The 17,641-nt window shown below is 36.6% G+C and overlaps 1 protein-coding gene across 25 annotated transcripts in view; it reads right to left on the bottom strand.

Annotated features, from left to right (window-relative positions):
- Positions 1-17,641, bottom strand: part of QKI (QKI, KH domain containing RNA binding) — a 160,913-nt gene that overhangs the window by 25,546 nt on the left and 117,726 nt on the right. For all 25 annotated transcript variants that reach the window (XR_015133438.1, XR_015133439.1, XR_015133437.1 and 22 more), the window contains one exon: positions 12,511-12,654. Coding sequence is in view for 18 of the 25 variants with exons in the window: in XM_086318674.1 (XP_086174800.1) it covers positions 12,511-12,654 (144 nt within the window). In the remaining 7 variants the exon portion in view is untranslated. The remainder of the gene's footprint in view (positions 1-12,510; positions 12,655-17,641) is intronic.

Below are 17,641 nucleotides of genomic sequence, written 5' to 3'. Positions count from 1 at the left end.
ATCATTATTTACTAGGATATGCCCAAGAACTGTATGCAGAAAACACTGAAATGATCGAGACTTAGGAACAAATTGACTCAAGTATTATTGTCTTTTCAAATTTGGGCTTCCCTGGTGGCTCTGCAGTAAAGAATCTGCCTGCAATGCAGCAGACCTGGGTTCGATCCCTGGGTCAGGAAGATCCCCTGGAGAAGGGAACAACAATCCACTCCAGTATTCCTGCCTGGAGAATTCCATGGACAAAGGAGCCTGGCAGGCTACGGCCCATGGAGTTGCAAAAACTCAAACAAAATCTAGGTGCTTCTATATTGCTTTAAAATTATAATTTAAAATTATCCATAATCTACTACTATATGAAAACATCATTATTCCTATGTAGGTTTCACTATGAATGGAATTTTTCCTTTCATATTTGCTATTCAATTTTATATCCTACTATTTTTATGAAATATTCCACCAAAATTTTTTATATTATAGTTCCTGAAATTCTAAAATAAAATTATATTCGTTATATAAATGTTTACTGAAACACTATCTCTTGGATAGTTCTTACCTAACAAATAGTTTGCCCTCGAGAAAACTGGTGGTGGGGGTGGGGTTGGAGGAGTCGGGAAAGGAGCCGGAAACATAAAATTAAGCAATTAAAACAAAGTGACAATAAGGACTTTCCAGAAACACAGTGCAAGAGTGTTGAACTAAATTTGGGTTGGTGATGAACAGGGGAGGGAAGGCTTTGGGGCATCAATACACAATGTGAGACTCAAAGGATGAGTAAGAGTTAAAGAGTTAAAGAGGAGGAAGAATGAAGTTGGTTCTGAAAAAAAGAACATGTTCAAAAATTTAGAATCAAGAGTATGAAATAAATAATGAAGCTGGTAAGGTTAATAACAGTTTGCAAGTCATGCTCAAGCAATTGGACGTACTCCTTGGAATAATTAGAAGTCATTCAAGTGTTTTAACCTAAGGAGAGTCATGATTAGGTTTCTATTTTAGAAGCATCACTTTAGCTTCAGTAAGGAGAATATTTGGAAAAATACAGCAAGATCATAAAGATTAAGAGGCAATTATAGGTTCCTAATCCAAGCAACACATAATGATGTCTGAACTGAGCTAATTCCAGTGGGGATGGAGGGTTAAAAATAGGAGTGAGAGAGGGTCAGAGGATAAAACCAACCGTACGTGTGTCAGGTGGGACTGAACAGTTCCCCACGGCTCAACATTAACCTGTTTTATAAAGAACACTGTTATAAACTGCTCTCCTGACTGGGGATTATTTCTTTTGGATAAATAACATGAAGATGAATTGCATTTATTTACTCCCCACTTCATGCCAGAAGATGCACACATCTTCCTAAACAGTGTCCTAAACAGGCTTTTCCAGTGTACATGGTCACACAGAGGTATGGGAGAGGGAACTCAGCTGCAACTTGAGGGAGTACCAGAGATCTAGCCCAGGAGAAAAAGCAGAGAAGCTAAGAGTCATGTGCTATTAAGAGACAGGATCAGAACCTGGTGATAAAGCAGACGGGAAGGAGGGGGTCTGCAGGTAAGCAGAGGGGAAATGAAGGACATCTGACTTCCAGGCAACTGATGCCATCCACAGAGAACACGATGGAGCAATCACTGTGTGAGGAGGACCGGGAATGATGTGATTTTAGGTCTGGACACATTATGTTTGAGATGCCAAGACGTCATCCACAGGGAGGTGTTGAAAACACTGGTGATCCGGAGTTGAAGATCAAAAGCATAATAAAAAACAATCACCATGGCAGTGGTCCTCGGAGACACAGTTACTGATGAGACTGCCCAAGAACAAACTGGAGAGATCACTCTGAAAAAGTATTCACTTTTAGTGAGACCATGACATTTCTAAGAACTATTGAGTGATCAAAAAGGTAACTGGTAAACTAATTAGTTCTGTCCTATTCTCATGTATATTACTAAATCTAAACCTTTCTGGTCTTGAGCCTGGTAAATAGCAGTTTCTCAATATAAGTTTGTGAAATGAATCGCTTCTGACAGTCACCGAGTCTTTTAATATAAAAAAATTATAACAAGTATGTTGTAATTCCACAGGTGCTAAATTCAATAATCAAGGAATTTTATTTAAACAGAGCATACTGTCATCACTCACAGAATTCATAAAACAGTATCACAATGTAAGTGAATTCACAAATCTGCTAACTTATTTGAAGATACTATATTCATAAAGATGTTTAATTAAAAAACATGCTATGTCAGTTTAATTTATATTTGATTTTAATATACTTAAATGATTTTAATGTATATTACAGATTATTTTTTCCACAAAGGCATTAAAAATTAAGAAAATAATAGACAAAACACATCCACTTACATAACCCTGCAGTATAAATATAGGCTTCAGAGAAATTCCCATAAAGGAGAAATCTTGTTGTTAAAAAGTATCACTTTTGAAATTAAATTTTCAAAATTCAGTTATCAAAAATACAGAAGGCAATTCAAGCCATGAGCTATGACTGAATCATTAATATACTTCTTAAATCTCTCAATGGTAGCTACCTGAATTTTACTTATAAATACTGTAATTCTAAGACATTTGAAATGTTGTCAAGAAAAATTGACTGTAAGGATCAAAAAAATAAGGAGCAATTAAATAAAATACAGGGTGTTTGGTTTTCTTAACATTTTTGCCAATTCAATTTCAGTGTACATTAGTACAGAGTGAATGGATTACAAACGCTTCACCTATATAAAAGGAACATGATGCTACTTACCAACCATCAGAAGGGCATGCAAACAAATTAAAGGGATGTATGAAAATAATTGAACTAAAGACATACTGAGACATTACTCACCTATTTTTCTATTAAATAATTTAAATTCTTTAATAAAATATATTTTATATTAGTTTTAGAGATCTGTGTAGAGTATCATACATTTAATAGGGAAACAGATAACAAAACTAAAGTGCATTATCCCAGCCAGTGAGTGGCATATTTAATTATGGAATAAAAACATTAAAATTTAAAAATAAGTGGGCTCAAGCAAGTGTAAAACGTTACATAGGAGATTCAACAGGCAAATTCTGAGGGATGTATGGAACAAGAGATTAAAATGGAAGGACTTCCTATATAAACTGTAAAAATATTTCCTAGAGAGTAAACATACACTGCCCTATTACTCTAAGCCTAGAATCCCTTGTTTTAAAAGTTACAAGCTATCTCAACAGTCAACTCCCACAGAATCTGTACTTAGAAAAGCTATCCCTCAACAAATCCTTCTAAGAAAAAAAGGGAGGGTGTTTCTTCAGTCTTTATTTATGAGACCTTGTACATAAGACACATTTTATTATCACCTAGAAGCTTCATTAAAAGTGAAGCTTCAAGTCTGAGGAAAAGCTCCTCTGTTTAAAAAAACCCGACCCCATTGCCAGACAACATTAAGGCTGGATGGGGATTAAAGAGACCTCAGTGACAGTGACTGAAGTCTTAAAATCTACACTTTGTCATGCTTTCTTAATTTAATCTGCATGTACGGACTGTATGACCTGCCTCCTGAGAAATCTGTATGCAGGTCAAGAAGCAACAGTTAGAACTGGATATGCAACAACACATTGGTTCTAAATTAGGAAAAGGAGTACGTCAAGGAGGTATGTTGTCACCCTGTTTATTTAACTTCTATGCAGAGTACATCATGAGAAATGCTGGACTAGATGAAGCACAAGCTGGAATCAAGACTGTCAGGAGAAATATCAATAACTTCAGTTATGCAGATGAACACCACACTTATGGCAGAAAGCGAAGAACTACTAAAGAGCCTCCTGATGAAACTGAAAGAAGAGAGTGAAAAAGCTGGCTTAAAACTCAACATTCAGAAAACTAAGATCATGGCATCTGGTCCCATCACTTCATGGGAAATAGATGGGGAAACAGTGTCAGACTTTATTTTTCTGGGCTCCAAAATCACTGCAGATGGTTACTGCAGCCATGAAATTAAAAGACGCTTACTCCTTGGAAGAAAAGTTATGACCAACTTAGACAGCATATTAAAAAGCAGAGACATTACTTTGTCAACAAAGGTCTGTCTAGTCAAAGCTATGGTTTCTCCAGTAGTCATGTATGGATGTGACAGTTGGACTATAAAGAAAGCTGAGCACTGAAGAATTGATGCTCTTAAACTGTGGTGTTGGAGGAGACTTTTGAGAGTCCCTTGGACTGCAAGGAGATCCAGTCAGTCCTAAAGGAAATCAGCCCTGAATATTCTTTGGAAGGACTGATGCTGAAGCTGAAACTCCAATACTTTGGCCACCTGATGAGAAGAACTGACTGCTTGGAAGAGACCCAGATGCTTGGAAAGATTGAAGGCAGGAGCAGAAGGGGATGACAGAGGATGAGACGGTTGGATGGCATCACGGATTCAATGGACATGAGTTTGAGCAACCTCCGGGAGTTGGTGATGGACAGGGAGGCCTGGCGTGCTGCAGTCCGTGGGGTCGCAGAGAGCTGGACACAACTGAGCAACTGAACTGATAGACTGCTATCTATCCAAAAATACAGTGCTTTAATTATTTGTGAAAACTCTAGCTGGAACAACGATCCTGTAGCTGGTCTAATGCAGAATAAACAAACAGCACAGCTAACACTGTGGGTGGGGCATACAGGGAAACTGATGTAAAATTCTATTAAAATGTATTTAGTAGTTCCACTCTGCAAAAAAAAAAAAAAAAAAAAAAGCACCTTTCAATTCCTGAAAGAACTTTTCTCTCTCACCACATTTAACAAGAAGTATACACCGACTCCCATCAGAGAGCCTTACACTCAGCCTGTATCATGTCATGCCATTGTGATTCCAGGACTTCTAGCACTTCCACGATGGTCTTTGTATTCCACATTTAAATGAGATTTTCGGAAAGTCTTACTTATAGTTGGGTCTAGTTTAAGGTTTAACAACAATCTCAGAAACACAAAATCAGATTCAGATAACTACTCTGATATATTAATACAATTTATATTAGTAAAGATTAAACTATAAAATTCATTTATTATACTTTAAAAATATTTATTTTATACTTTCTCATCTGAATTAAAGAATCATCATGTGTAACTTGCATCTACAATTTCAGGCCACGAAGGTTATTTAACAGCAACCAATTTTTCCCTTTCCTTACAAAACTATAATCTTGTGGCTTGAAAATGTTAACAGATGCCCCCCGATCACCCAGAGGAACGTATTCATTGTGTGAGTAAGTCTCACATTTAGAAATTTTAAATACCTAAATTTCACTGAATGTTTTTTCTGGAGAGCAGATATAAAGCACCAAATGCAAGAACTATCACTATTACTGATACCTTGAGGACGAATGAGGTTAAACAAGCTTAGAGAGATATTCATCACCTGAGGCGTTTAAGGCAACATTTCCTCACTAAAAAGTCATTACACTAAAACCCAGATCTGTGGAGAGACAGGGAAAGACAGAGCTCTCTCTGCAAGTTATTTACATGCAACCTAAATAATCCTATTTACAAGTATGAGTACCTCATCTGATTTCCAAAAAGCTTTAAATGTTCATCTTTGTGTGACAAATATGAGAATTGTAAAGATACCTCTTTATTATATGCCCTAAGCAAAAAATTAATCTTATATTAATGTTTATTAAAACAAAACACTTAATAGCATTACTTGAAGATATATTTAACTTAGGAAGACAAACTTATGTTTACAATTTTCACTTTTTTCTCCAGAGATCTGGAACAAAATATTTTTCCTTAAATTTGTTTACTGTACTGTATTTAGTGAAAATACAAGCCTTAATAACAGGATCATCCACATGGCAGCATGGATCAGCTTATTCTAATGAAGAATGTAAGAAGCTATCAGCCTTCTGTACAGTCTTGCCTATATAAGAGGAAGCAAGGACTGGTTCCTTTCAAACCTGTAATTTATGAGTTTATTCAAACCCGCCAAATTGTTTTACGTAAACGCCTCTCACATTTAAAAATTCCCATGGCAACTCATTTAGTTTGGCAGACAGGAAGACCCAAATTCAATCCTTTTATCCTGCAGCTAAACCGTTACAATGGTAATTCTGCTCTGACACTTTGAAGAGACTGCTAATTACTGTACTCTGGGTCCCTAGACAGATTTCCCATTCAGATTAAAATGGTTGTGCAAGGCAGAAAAACAGCAGCAACACCCTCCGTACATGAGAGACGGTCTCTCATGTTACAGCTCTATCAAGGGGCGAGTGCATTACAGCTGGATCTTTTAATCCTTCTTTCCCAATAACACGAAAAGGAGGCCAACGATACCACAGACTTCAATTATTGATCCTTTGGTCAAGAACTAAATTAACAATTCAGTTTAAAACTTGCACTTTATAAACAGACTGTGCTATCTCCAAAGTCATCACCTCTCTAGAATTTTATTTAGTTTTATTCATCTTTTAGTGCTACATGTGAGCTTTTGGTTTTGTTGATTTTCTCTATTTGTTCCTTTTCTGTTTCACTGATTTCTGCTTTTTTATCTTCTTTCTACTTGATTTGTTTTTATTTCCACAGCTTCTTAAAGGTGGACTATTAGTGACTTATGACCTTTCTTTTATACTTTTGAGACCTTTTATTTATGCTAAAAATATTTTCTCTGAATAATGCTTTAACTGCATCCCAAATATTATGTGGTATTTTTATTACCATTCACTTCACAGTATTTCCTATTTTATTTCATGATTTCTTCTTTGACTTATGAGTTATTTCGAAATGTTTCCCAATATTTGGGACTTTTAAATTTATCTTATTGTGACTGACTGGTAACTGAATTCTGTTTCCAAAAAATGCTTTCTGTTAAGATTTTATTCTCTTTGAATTAGAGTGCATTTTTGTACTATTCCATCATACTGTCTGTTTTGGTGAATATCACTTTTACACTTAAAAGGCACATGTATTCTGCGGTACTTGTTTATGTGTTTTATAAATGTCATTTAGGTGAAGTAAGTGAAAGTCACTTAGTCATGTCTGACTCTTTGCGACCCCATGGACTATATATAGTCCATGGAATTGTCCAGGCCAGAATACTGGAGTGGGTAGGCTCTCTCTCCTCCAGAGGATCTTCCCAACCCAGGGACTGAACCCAGGTCTCCCACACTGCAGGCAGATTCTCTACCAGCTGAGCTACAAGGGAAGCCCAAGAATACTGGAGTGGGTAGCCTATCCCTTCTCCAGGGGATTTTCCTGACCGAGGAATCGAACTGGGGTCTCCTGCATTGCAGGCAGATTCTTTACCAACTGAGCTATCAGGGAAGCCCCATTTAGATGAAGGTGGTAGATAATGTTCAAGTCTTCTTTCCCATTTTTCCCCTGAATTACTGAAAGATTATAAAGACCTCCATTCGTTGTAATAATGTGTGTGTATCCTAGCGTGTTCTCCTTGAAGGCACTGAAATGGCAGTTTAGACGTGTGCACATGTGTGCATGTATAGCTCACACAACCTACATGAACAGAGTAGACCTTAAAAAGATAGAGTATTGTGACCAACTTCAAGATGAAAAATTTACCAACTCAGATGACAAAGACAAATTTCTTGAAAAATACAAGAACAGGGAAATAAACTAAGTTCAATATTTATTAATATGAATGAAATGGGATTTGTAATAAAAGCCTTTCCACAAAACCAAAAGAAAAATACAAGTCACAGATTAGAATATTTGTCCAATAAAGGATTCATTTTCAACACATAAAGAATTGCTTTAACACTAAAAAGTAAAAAAGACAAGCCAAGAAGAATGATAGAAAGATTTAAGATACTTCATCAAAGAAAATATATGAATTCTCAAGAAGCATATTAAAAGATGCTCCATATCATTTGTATTCACAGAAATAAAAATTAAGTGAAAGGAGAAACAACCTGTGGCTTATGTATACAATGGAATGCTAATTATCAATCAAAAGGACAACCCACTGATACATGCAACAGCATGGATGAAACTCAAAAGAGCCAAGCTGCATGAAAGTACAAAGAAAGGAAATCTAGAAAAAGCGAACTGATTTAAAAGAGGCAAATTCATACAACCAGAGAGTAGAATGTTGGTTGCCAGGGGCTAGGGAAGAGGTGACGTCCATCAAACGGCACGAACTCTCAGTTATGAGATGAATAAGTTCTGGGGATTTAAGGCACAGTATAGTGGTTACATTTAATTAATACACTGTACTCCTGAAATTTGCTGATTATACACAAAAAACCAATGAGTATATGAGATGATGGATGCTAACTTGATTGTGATGGTAACTTGGTAATCTGAATTGATGGCAAAAGGGCTAAGAGAAAACTTTTTAGGGTAATGGAAACCTTGACTGTAGTAGTGGCTGTAAATATACACAGTTGTCAAGGGTCAAACTGTACATTTAAAATTAATGGGTTTTTATTTGTGTGAAAAAAGAAAAAGTTCCTGAAGAAGAGCCTTTTTTTCATGTCTTCAAAATGGCTATGCTTCAGAGTTAAAAAGACTGCTCTTATGTATTTAAATCAGACCCATCAGTTTATAGATCATTCCTCAAACAAGTATCTCTATAACACTAGATGGTGAATACACTCTCAGAAAAAAAATTCTGATGGTCAATTAAATTTGGAAATGGTTTCTACCAGAGATTCACAATACTTATATTTACGGCTTTCTTTTATCCAGAATACCTATGAAAAGTACCTTATGAAATATAGTTATGGAACTGCCACTGTCCTAAACATTAAACATCCTGCTTTAAATAACTTTCTATACCCTTAAAGCTCTAAAATACAGTCAACCTGGAATAAATATTTGTTAATCTGAATACAATACTAGAAGAGCTACACTTGGATAGCTATTGGCATCTTAAATTTACCAGATTCAAAACTGAGTTCCAAGTAATCTCTTCAAAATCTATTCCTAACACACCCTTCATCAGAGTAACAGCAATTATATCCTTTCAGTTGTTCAGGCTAAAAATTTTGGTATCATGCCTGACGCCTTGCTTTCTAACATCCCATAGATGATCCATTAGCAAATCCTGCCAGTTTCACTTTAAAAATATGCTTAGAAATGAGACCATGACTCACTTCTGTGGCTACACTGACCCAACCCATCATCACCTCTCATCTGAATTAATTCAAGAGTCCTGGAACTGGCAAACTTTTTCTGTAATATACCAGACAGTAAATGGCTTTTCTGGGCATATGGTCTCTGTGGCACTTACTCAACTCACCACTGGAGCTCAGATGCAGCCACAGACAATATGTAAACGAAGAAGCATAAGCACGGCTGTGCTTCAATAAAACTTAGACAATGCAATTTGAATTTTATATAATTTTCACATTTCATGAAGTATTATTCTTCTGATTTTTTCCCCCTGGTCATTAAAAAATGTAAAAACCATGCTAAGCTCATGGGCTATTCAAACCCAGTGGGAGGCTGGTTTTGGCCCACGGGCCTTAATTTGTGAACTCCTATGAGAGCTTCCTTTCTTTCACATTGTGTGATTTATTGTTTTAAACAGAGCAGACCAGTAATCCTTACTAAATATTAATCAGATCATGTCATTCCCTTCTCCTTAAGCACGCCAATGGTTTCTACTTAGAGAGCTCAGTCCTGTCTGACTCTTTATGACCCCATGGACTGTAGCCCACCAAGCTCCTCTGTCCACGGGATTCTCCAGGCAAGGAGACTGGAGTGGGTTGCCATGCCCTCCTCCAGGGGATCTTCCCAACCCACGTTCCCCACACTGCAGGCAGATTCTTTACCATCTAAGACACCAGGGAAGCCCACCCATTCTAGACCAAAAGCCACGGTTCTTAAAATGGTTAACAAGGCCCTGTACAATAATTAATCAATTGTCATAATATATACATGAGGATACTAAGACCAAATTTAATTAAAAGTAGGTTCAGATATTCTGTTAAAAAAGGCAAAAAGAAATGGAAATTTAGTCTACAGCCATACCACCCTGAACGTGCCCAATCTTGTCTGATCTCAGAGGCTAAGCAGGGTTGGGCCTGGTTGGTACTTGAATGGGAGAAATGGAAAGTTATAGCACATTACGGTATCAGTGTGGTGGGAATAAAGGAAATGAAAACATCTGATAACAGAACATGAGTAAATTAATATACAAGTTCTCTGTAAGGATCAAATCTATGTTAAAGTGATTTGAACATATAAAGATAAGAGATCACAATTTCCCAAAATACTGTGTATGTGTAAGCACATTAGGTAAATGCTAAGCAAAAACTGTAAGTTCAGCCAAGAAATTTAACAGCCTCATTTATTTTGAAAGGCTCACAGGAAAAGTGTGCGAATTATTATCTGAATAAAAAAACAAGCACTAAAATTTCATCTGAGTTTTCTAATTACAATAAACCAGTTCAACACGCGTATCTAAAAGCCTAAGTTTTACATATATAAGATTAACAATTAATCTATTAAAATGCTATTTGTCTAGTTACAAAATAGTATTTTATCAAAGGGTTAGATTAAATTAGTAACTTTCTCATAGAAGCTTAAAGAAACAAAACTAAAGGAAAGCGTGCAGCAGCGCACTGCAACGTGGCCTAATAAACAGAAATGACCGACACATCCTAGCCTAAATACTCAGCTAAAACCAACAGTCCACACTGTAAAACTCCGTAAGAAGCATACAAACTATAGTTTTTTTAACCCAACTAAAAAAACACAAACCACAAATAAGAATCACAAGTTCCTAACAATTTCAAGTAACTAATTTTCTCACAGGAGCCACTTAAAATAAGAAGGCTATCATTATATCTTCCTATAAAACCTCTGCTTAATGTTCTATCTATATGCTTAGTAAAATCCTAAAATTAATTATTTCACAAACATTTTCCTTCTCTGACTTTTAAAGTTTTCTCAACTACCTATACTTTGTTTACAATTAAGACTACTTCTTCAGCGTACAACAAGGAGTTCCAGACAAGGTAACTCACTGGTTACCCTGCTTCCAGAGGAGTGATGTGTCCAATCATTGATTATCTTTATACAGTTTTTTCAAACAAACAAAAAAAATCACTCTTACTAATTTCTGAGAATCAGTTGAGTGGGTTAAGACTAAAAGTGAAAAGAGAGATTTATTTTAACTGGGTTGGCAAGAATTTGTCTTCAAGAAATACAGTGGAGGCAGATTTACATCAATAGTTCTTTTCTGTCAAGGATAACCTGTCCCCAAAGATGAGCAAAATCAGGGCACTCATCAATAGTCCTTATCTGTCAATGAAGATGATGTGATTTCCACAAAATGTTACACTGTATTTATAAAAGTATATTGAAGATCTCAAGAATCTAAAGGAGGTATAGTTCAGATTTATGGAAATGAGATTGAACAACTAACTGTACCTATGATAAAAAGATCATCTTTAGTAGATATTTCATAGTAACACATGAAGACTTGCCAGACTGGTTACACTATATGTAACTGAAGAAATGACTTTTCTCTAGTTATGCATGGTTTATTTTGTGATTGAAGAAACAAAAGAGACTAAAACAAACTAATTATTCAAATCAAAGAAACATTTGAAATAAAAAAAACAGTACTATCCAGCATAAACAATTCTGTCAGGTAAAGTCACTACAACTCTACAGATTAAGTGTGATCATCTCAAAACCCCTATTACAATACTTTTGCAGTGAAATTAAAAACTGCTAAGGCTTGTCTGAGTTCCTGTACTTGCTGGGAGAAGGGGGGTCGGGAGGGAGGGGCTTGGGTGGTGGGAAGGAACTTACTGTAAGGCTGTTTTGAAACCCCAATTTGAATTTAAAAGGTTTGAACTCTGAACAGTAAGTTATGTGTGGTGTTATGCAAACTGATGGAAATACATTCAAATTATCAAAATTAGAAAAATTAGAATCAAATCACAAGGAATATAGGTACAAGGATACTGGAATTTCCCAGGCAAGAACACTGGAGTGGGTTGCCATTTCCTACTCTAGGGGATCTTCCTGATCTGACCCAGGGATGGAATCCGGGTCTCTCGTGTCTCCTGCATTGATAAGTCGGTTCTTTACCACTGTGCCACCTGGGAAGCCCACGGAATCCATAGGCAACACAGGTAATGCACTCCTACTAACATAGATCACCCAACAGAAGTATTAGCTCGTGTGGACTTCGTGTACACTCACTGCTTGTTTGCAATGAGAAACTGATCTAAAAGAGAGACAAAGCTTTCATCAGCCCTACTTGATGACGGACCTACATTTTTACTCCGTAACAGACTGATGCAAAGGTAACCACACTTTTGAAAAACAGGCCACTGATTCGGTTTGCTCCACTTCACAAAAAATAAACAGGGAGCAGACTTTCCCATTTAAGAAATGGAGCACTGTCTGTCTCTTATTCTATAGCAAATGACTTGTAAATTATTTTTATATTTTGTGCTTAAATAAAATTTTGAACAAATAATAACCTATTCTTTATTAACATAAACATTATAATAATTAAAACATTAACTGAAAAAGATCATGGGCCTAAATCTAAGATTTGGAAATTATTACTTACTGCAGGTACCAGTAATTTCTTCACTTCCTCAACAGCTCTCTTCAGTTTGATCTCTGCTCTGTTTTGAGCATCTTCCACAGTGATCAGTACATGTAAATCTTCATTGAGATGCTCCCAATTAGGCTTGCCTCGATTTTGCTCCTCCTAAAAAATTTACAATGCACACGATTACAAATTTTTCTTTCACAGAGACAGCACATCTTTCTATCCATAATAATGACCTGCTGCAATCATTAAGCTATGCTTGCATTGTTTTGCTATGAGTAAATAAAAGGTCACTGAGGTAAATTTAAGCAAGTCACCTGTCAAGGCCATGTGGCTAGTAACTTGCCAAATTTAGGAACTGAATCAACATCTTCATTCTCAAATTCAGCAGTTTTCCCATGTTGCTGCAACTGCTTTTAGTAACATTGGCTGAATTCAAGAACAGGAAAAGTATTTTACCAACAGACATTATTGTGTAGACAAATGCCATTTGTTTTAAGCATTTCAAGTAATGATTATGGAACCATTTCATTATAAAATAATAACAAGGAATAAATGTAACGATACTTTTAACTGTAGTTCTATCAGACCTTACTTTAAAAACGGTGAGGTGTACAGTCACTCTTTTAACCATACCATCATAAACACTAGTTTTAGCAGAGAACATCTGCATTTCATTTCCCCTGTGTCTTCAGATGACCCAGTGATCCCCAGGTAAAAAACACTGTCAAGCTACAGGAAAGATTGGCCATACTTTCCTTTCAGCTAAAATATAATCATTTCAGAGCTGCTTCTTGCCTTAAGCTTTAGAGATAATATACAAATATATTTGTAAGTATTTCATAAATATAATTTTAATAATTAAAAACAATATCAACATGAATATCAAAATGGTATAAATAAATGCATATGGTTCAGTGCAATGTACCACACATAAACAATGAACAATACTTTTTTTTGAAGTTTCATCTATAAGTATTCTGTTTACTGAATTGTGAATACTATTTACTGAATTCTTCCAATCAAAGAAAAATAAACTGGTTATTAAAAACAAACAAAAAAAGTTTTCTACCACAACTCACATGTTTGCAGAGGTCATGCCAGGGAAAAGAAATATATGGAACTCAGACAATAAGGATAGAAATGAGTTCTTAAAAAAAGTTAATGCTTCTCTTTATTTTCTATTAATATCATTAAGTGTGAAAAGGCACCCAAGTGTTGTGAGGGGAAATGGGAAACCAAACAAAGCACAGCAGCCTGTGGTCGGCCACCTGTGTGCTCCCAAGGAGTGAATTCAAGGAGACAGCATAGCACACTCACCAGGTGCCACAAAATACTTGAAGCTTCAAGGGAAACAGCAATAGTCGATGTCTGTCAGACACCATGCAACCTTTGAGTTTAAAATATTTGTCTTTATCAGCATTAGATCATGCTACATTCCTTTTGATGATGTCTTATCTTTGCAATGCTAGGTTTTCAGTGCTTGCTGTAATAAAAAGCCATGTCCATGCAAAATCAGTGTGGAACAGGAAGAGGGTGGTAGTGTCCAGTTTGAGAATCTGAACAGTACCCAAGAGAAAAACAAATCCATTAATAAATAATGTGGTTGTTTATAAATAAAATTTAAACAAAAATTTCAATTTAAGTTGTTTTGATAAACTAAGCTGTTTGGGAAGTAACCATTTAAAAATGGGAAGAAAAACTCTTCAGCATTTTTTTTTGCCAAGGGGACACCATGAAAAACTGAGAGACTCAAGGAGTCAGTGAGTCAAGGAACTGGGAACCTCATGGCTATCTGTGTGCCAAATACAAAGTGTGCAGACACACCTCTACTGTAACAATAAAAAGCAATTTTAAAATCCAGAGTTTAATTTTTATGTTGAAAAACATTGACAATATCGTCTCACTGAAATTTATATCTGATCAATTTTTTCTATAAAAAGCCAAATAAAACTTTTTATAGAAGTTTTTATAGAAGTGATCACTTTTTATAAAAGTGATAAAGTTCTGTGCGTTTATGTTTTAATGAACCTAAAAGTATCTCCACATCCATACAAATAAGCAATGTCTGCTTTGGGCCAAGATAAAGTAACATCAACAAGGTTCACTCTCATGTCTAAAAACAACCAAAAAGAAGGAGGATAGTGAGGTTGAGGATGGGAAGCCAACATACGATCGTCCAGGCTTCCTGGCCTGGGAAGCTCGAGGCTGCAGCCCTGGGAAGGGTGCCAGGCTGCCTCTCTGAGTGGAGAAGACTAACCTTCGAGACCCAGGAGGGCACAGCAGCTAGAGCTCACCTAAACCAGTATTGGGAAAAGGAGCTGCACAGAGAGTGGAGGGCCTCCCTAGTGGCACAGACAGTAGAGTCTGCCTGAGATGCAGGAGACCTGGGTTCAATCCCTGGGTTGGGAAGATACCCTGGAGAAGGGAACGGCTACCCACTCCAGGATTCTGGGCCTGGAAAATTCCATAAACAGAGGAGCCTGGCAGGCTAAAGTCCATGGAGTCGCAAACAGTTGGACATGACTGAGCGACTTTCACTTCACTTCACTTTGAGAGTGGAAATCTGCATAAGCATTCAACTGAACACTGCTCAGCACGTATGTGGGAGGAAATACCAGAGGCCAGAGAAAGAACAGATCAAAGGATTCAAGATAGGAAACTTTATGACACACAGGACACTGGGACAAGTACACAGAGGTCTCGCCTCCTGAGTGGAAAACAGTCAGCAGTGTAAGCAGTACCGTGCCAGCAGTGCCTAAATAAATACTCAAAGAAGACCTAAAAGGATCCAACTGTCTCCAATTTAACTGTGTCCCAGAACAAAGTCCAAGAACAGCTATACAAAGATGAAATATCCACCCAACAAGGTAAAATCCACACTGTGTGTGCTCAGTCACTCAGTTGTGTCCAATTCTCTTGTGACTTCATCGACTATAGCCTGCCAGGCTCCTCCATCCATGGGATTCTTCTCCAGGCAAGAACACTGGGGTGGATTGCTTTCCTTCTCCAGGGGATCTTCCTGACCCAAAGACTGAAACTGCATCTCCTGTGGCTCCTGCATTGGCAGGCGAATTCTTTACCAATGAGCCACATGGGAAACCCTAAAATTCACACTATCTGGCATCTTACCAGAAATTAACAGGCAAAGGAAGAGAAAAAGGAAACATATAAGAAAAAAAAACCAAAACCTACGACTGACATAATGTTATAATTAGTAGACAAAGACACTAAAAAAGCATATGTATGTGTATATTATTAATGTATACAGATACTAACACAAGGAAAACTGAGGAACATTTATAATCCAAAATATTTCACAAAGGCCCAAAAATGATACTCTTAATAAATTCAACAATTTAAGTACCAGTTAAAACTACAAAAATAAAAGAAAGTTATACTTATCCTAGGGTTTGCTTATGGTTTCTAAAACACTGAGAGACAAAAACCATGAAACTAATGGAGTTGTGTACTTTCACTCCTTCCTAAAATTCTTCTGAAACACTGTAGAGTTTTAAATGCACGAACTAACTTATGAGAAAGAAGAAAATGGGAAAGGAAAAATTTGGCAACTATACTAGAAAGCAGATGGCTAAGTAGGCAGGGTATTAGCTGACCCAGGCAAGAAGAAATTCACTTACACTCTAGAGCCTCCATAAAGCCTCAGGAAATCGGCAGCAGTGGAAGTGGTTTAAGGGTGGAGCTAAGACTGGAAAACTGGCTAACTTCTCTCTCCACATCCCCATTCCTTAAATAGCTGGCAATCCAGCACTTCCTAATTTCTAGCTGTATACTAGAAATGTATCCCTAAAGATTTCCATATTCTGGAACTGGGTTTTGAAGGGCAGGTGACAGGACCCTGCAAAACACTGAAGGCTGAGGTGTCTAGCCTTCTTTCACTCTACCCTCAGCCCGCACACTGGGGGCCAGAGACCAGAAGACTTCTCTGGAAAGTATGGTCAACCCAACTACAGAAACTGCCTGAAGAAAGCAATCACTGGGCAAGGAGAAGAAAAACTCAAAAGTCCTCAGAGTTAACAAAGGACACTGCATCCTAGAAACAAGTAAAACATGCTATTAAAGGAATTCAAAACATAAAAAGGAATTCTTGAAACTTAAATATGACAGTAGAAACAAACAAACAAAAAAACACATGGCAGAGGTGCTTGAAGATAAAAAGTGAATTTTCTTTCCAAGTAAAGAGTAAAGCCAGAGGTGGAAAATGGCTGAACAATAGGAGAATAGGTAACATAAAGATTAGGGAACTAACACAAGAGGTCACAACGATGAATGGCTGATGTCTCACCATGAAAAAAGAAAAGCAGCAGAAGGGAGAAGAGTCATCAACATAATACATATTTTAAAACAAAATTGATAACAGTTTCCAAATGTAAAGGGCCCAGTAACTTCTCATCACAATGAAAAAGTGAGATCAAAACAAAACAACAACAAAAAATCAATTAGGGGTAAGGTGAGCACAAAATGCAGCAATAGAGAATGAATACCAAAAGAATCTCTTTAAACAGCAGGAAGTGACTGTGAGCAGTGGTGTTTGTTAGAAAGCAGAGAAGGTATTTTCTACATCAGGCTTTATAGAATTGCATACTTTTAATCTGTGAGTGTATTAAACTCATTTTTAAAGAGGTTTTAAGATCATTCTATGCAGAAGCCACCTTTATACAATTGTAATCCATTCTAACTCAGGAAGAGTGAAGTAAATTCTGTCAACAGTGAATTTGAGCCAAGTCATTATTCAATACAAATATAATTTCTCCCTCTATTCTCTTTTTGTTTCTCAAACAGATAACAAAGGCAATCTGGGATTGGCAAGTCAATAAAAGATATCCAAAAAGGTTTTCTTTTACTATAGACAAACAAGAGAGAGAGTAAAATTATAGTGTCTACTCCTATATCCTAGTGTACCTGCAGTTAAGAAGCCACTCCCGAAATCTCTCACTTTCCTAATTTGGGACCAAAAAAAAAAAAAAAAAGGGATGCAATGAAGCAGAGAGGACTGATGGCAAAATGGAGACACACCAAAGGTGGTGTATCTCTTAGAAACTGTGGTTGAGGCATTAATTTCTTTTTACAGTCATATTTTAATAGTACTTCAGAAATAAACAGCTGAGAAACTGATGTGAAAAAA

Source organism: Bos grunniens, chromosome 9 (assembly GCF_055505025.1).
Source record: "Bos grunniens cultivar Pamir isolate PY7600 chromosome 9, Bosgru_T2T1.0, whole genome shotgun sequence".
In the NCBI taxonomy this organism is placed as follows: Eukaryota; Metazoa; Chordata; class Mammalia; order Artiodactyla; family Bovidae; genus Bos; species Bos grunniens.
Note: the sequence above shows the minus strand (reverse complement) of the source record. Positions and strands in the feature narration are given on the sequence as shown.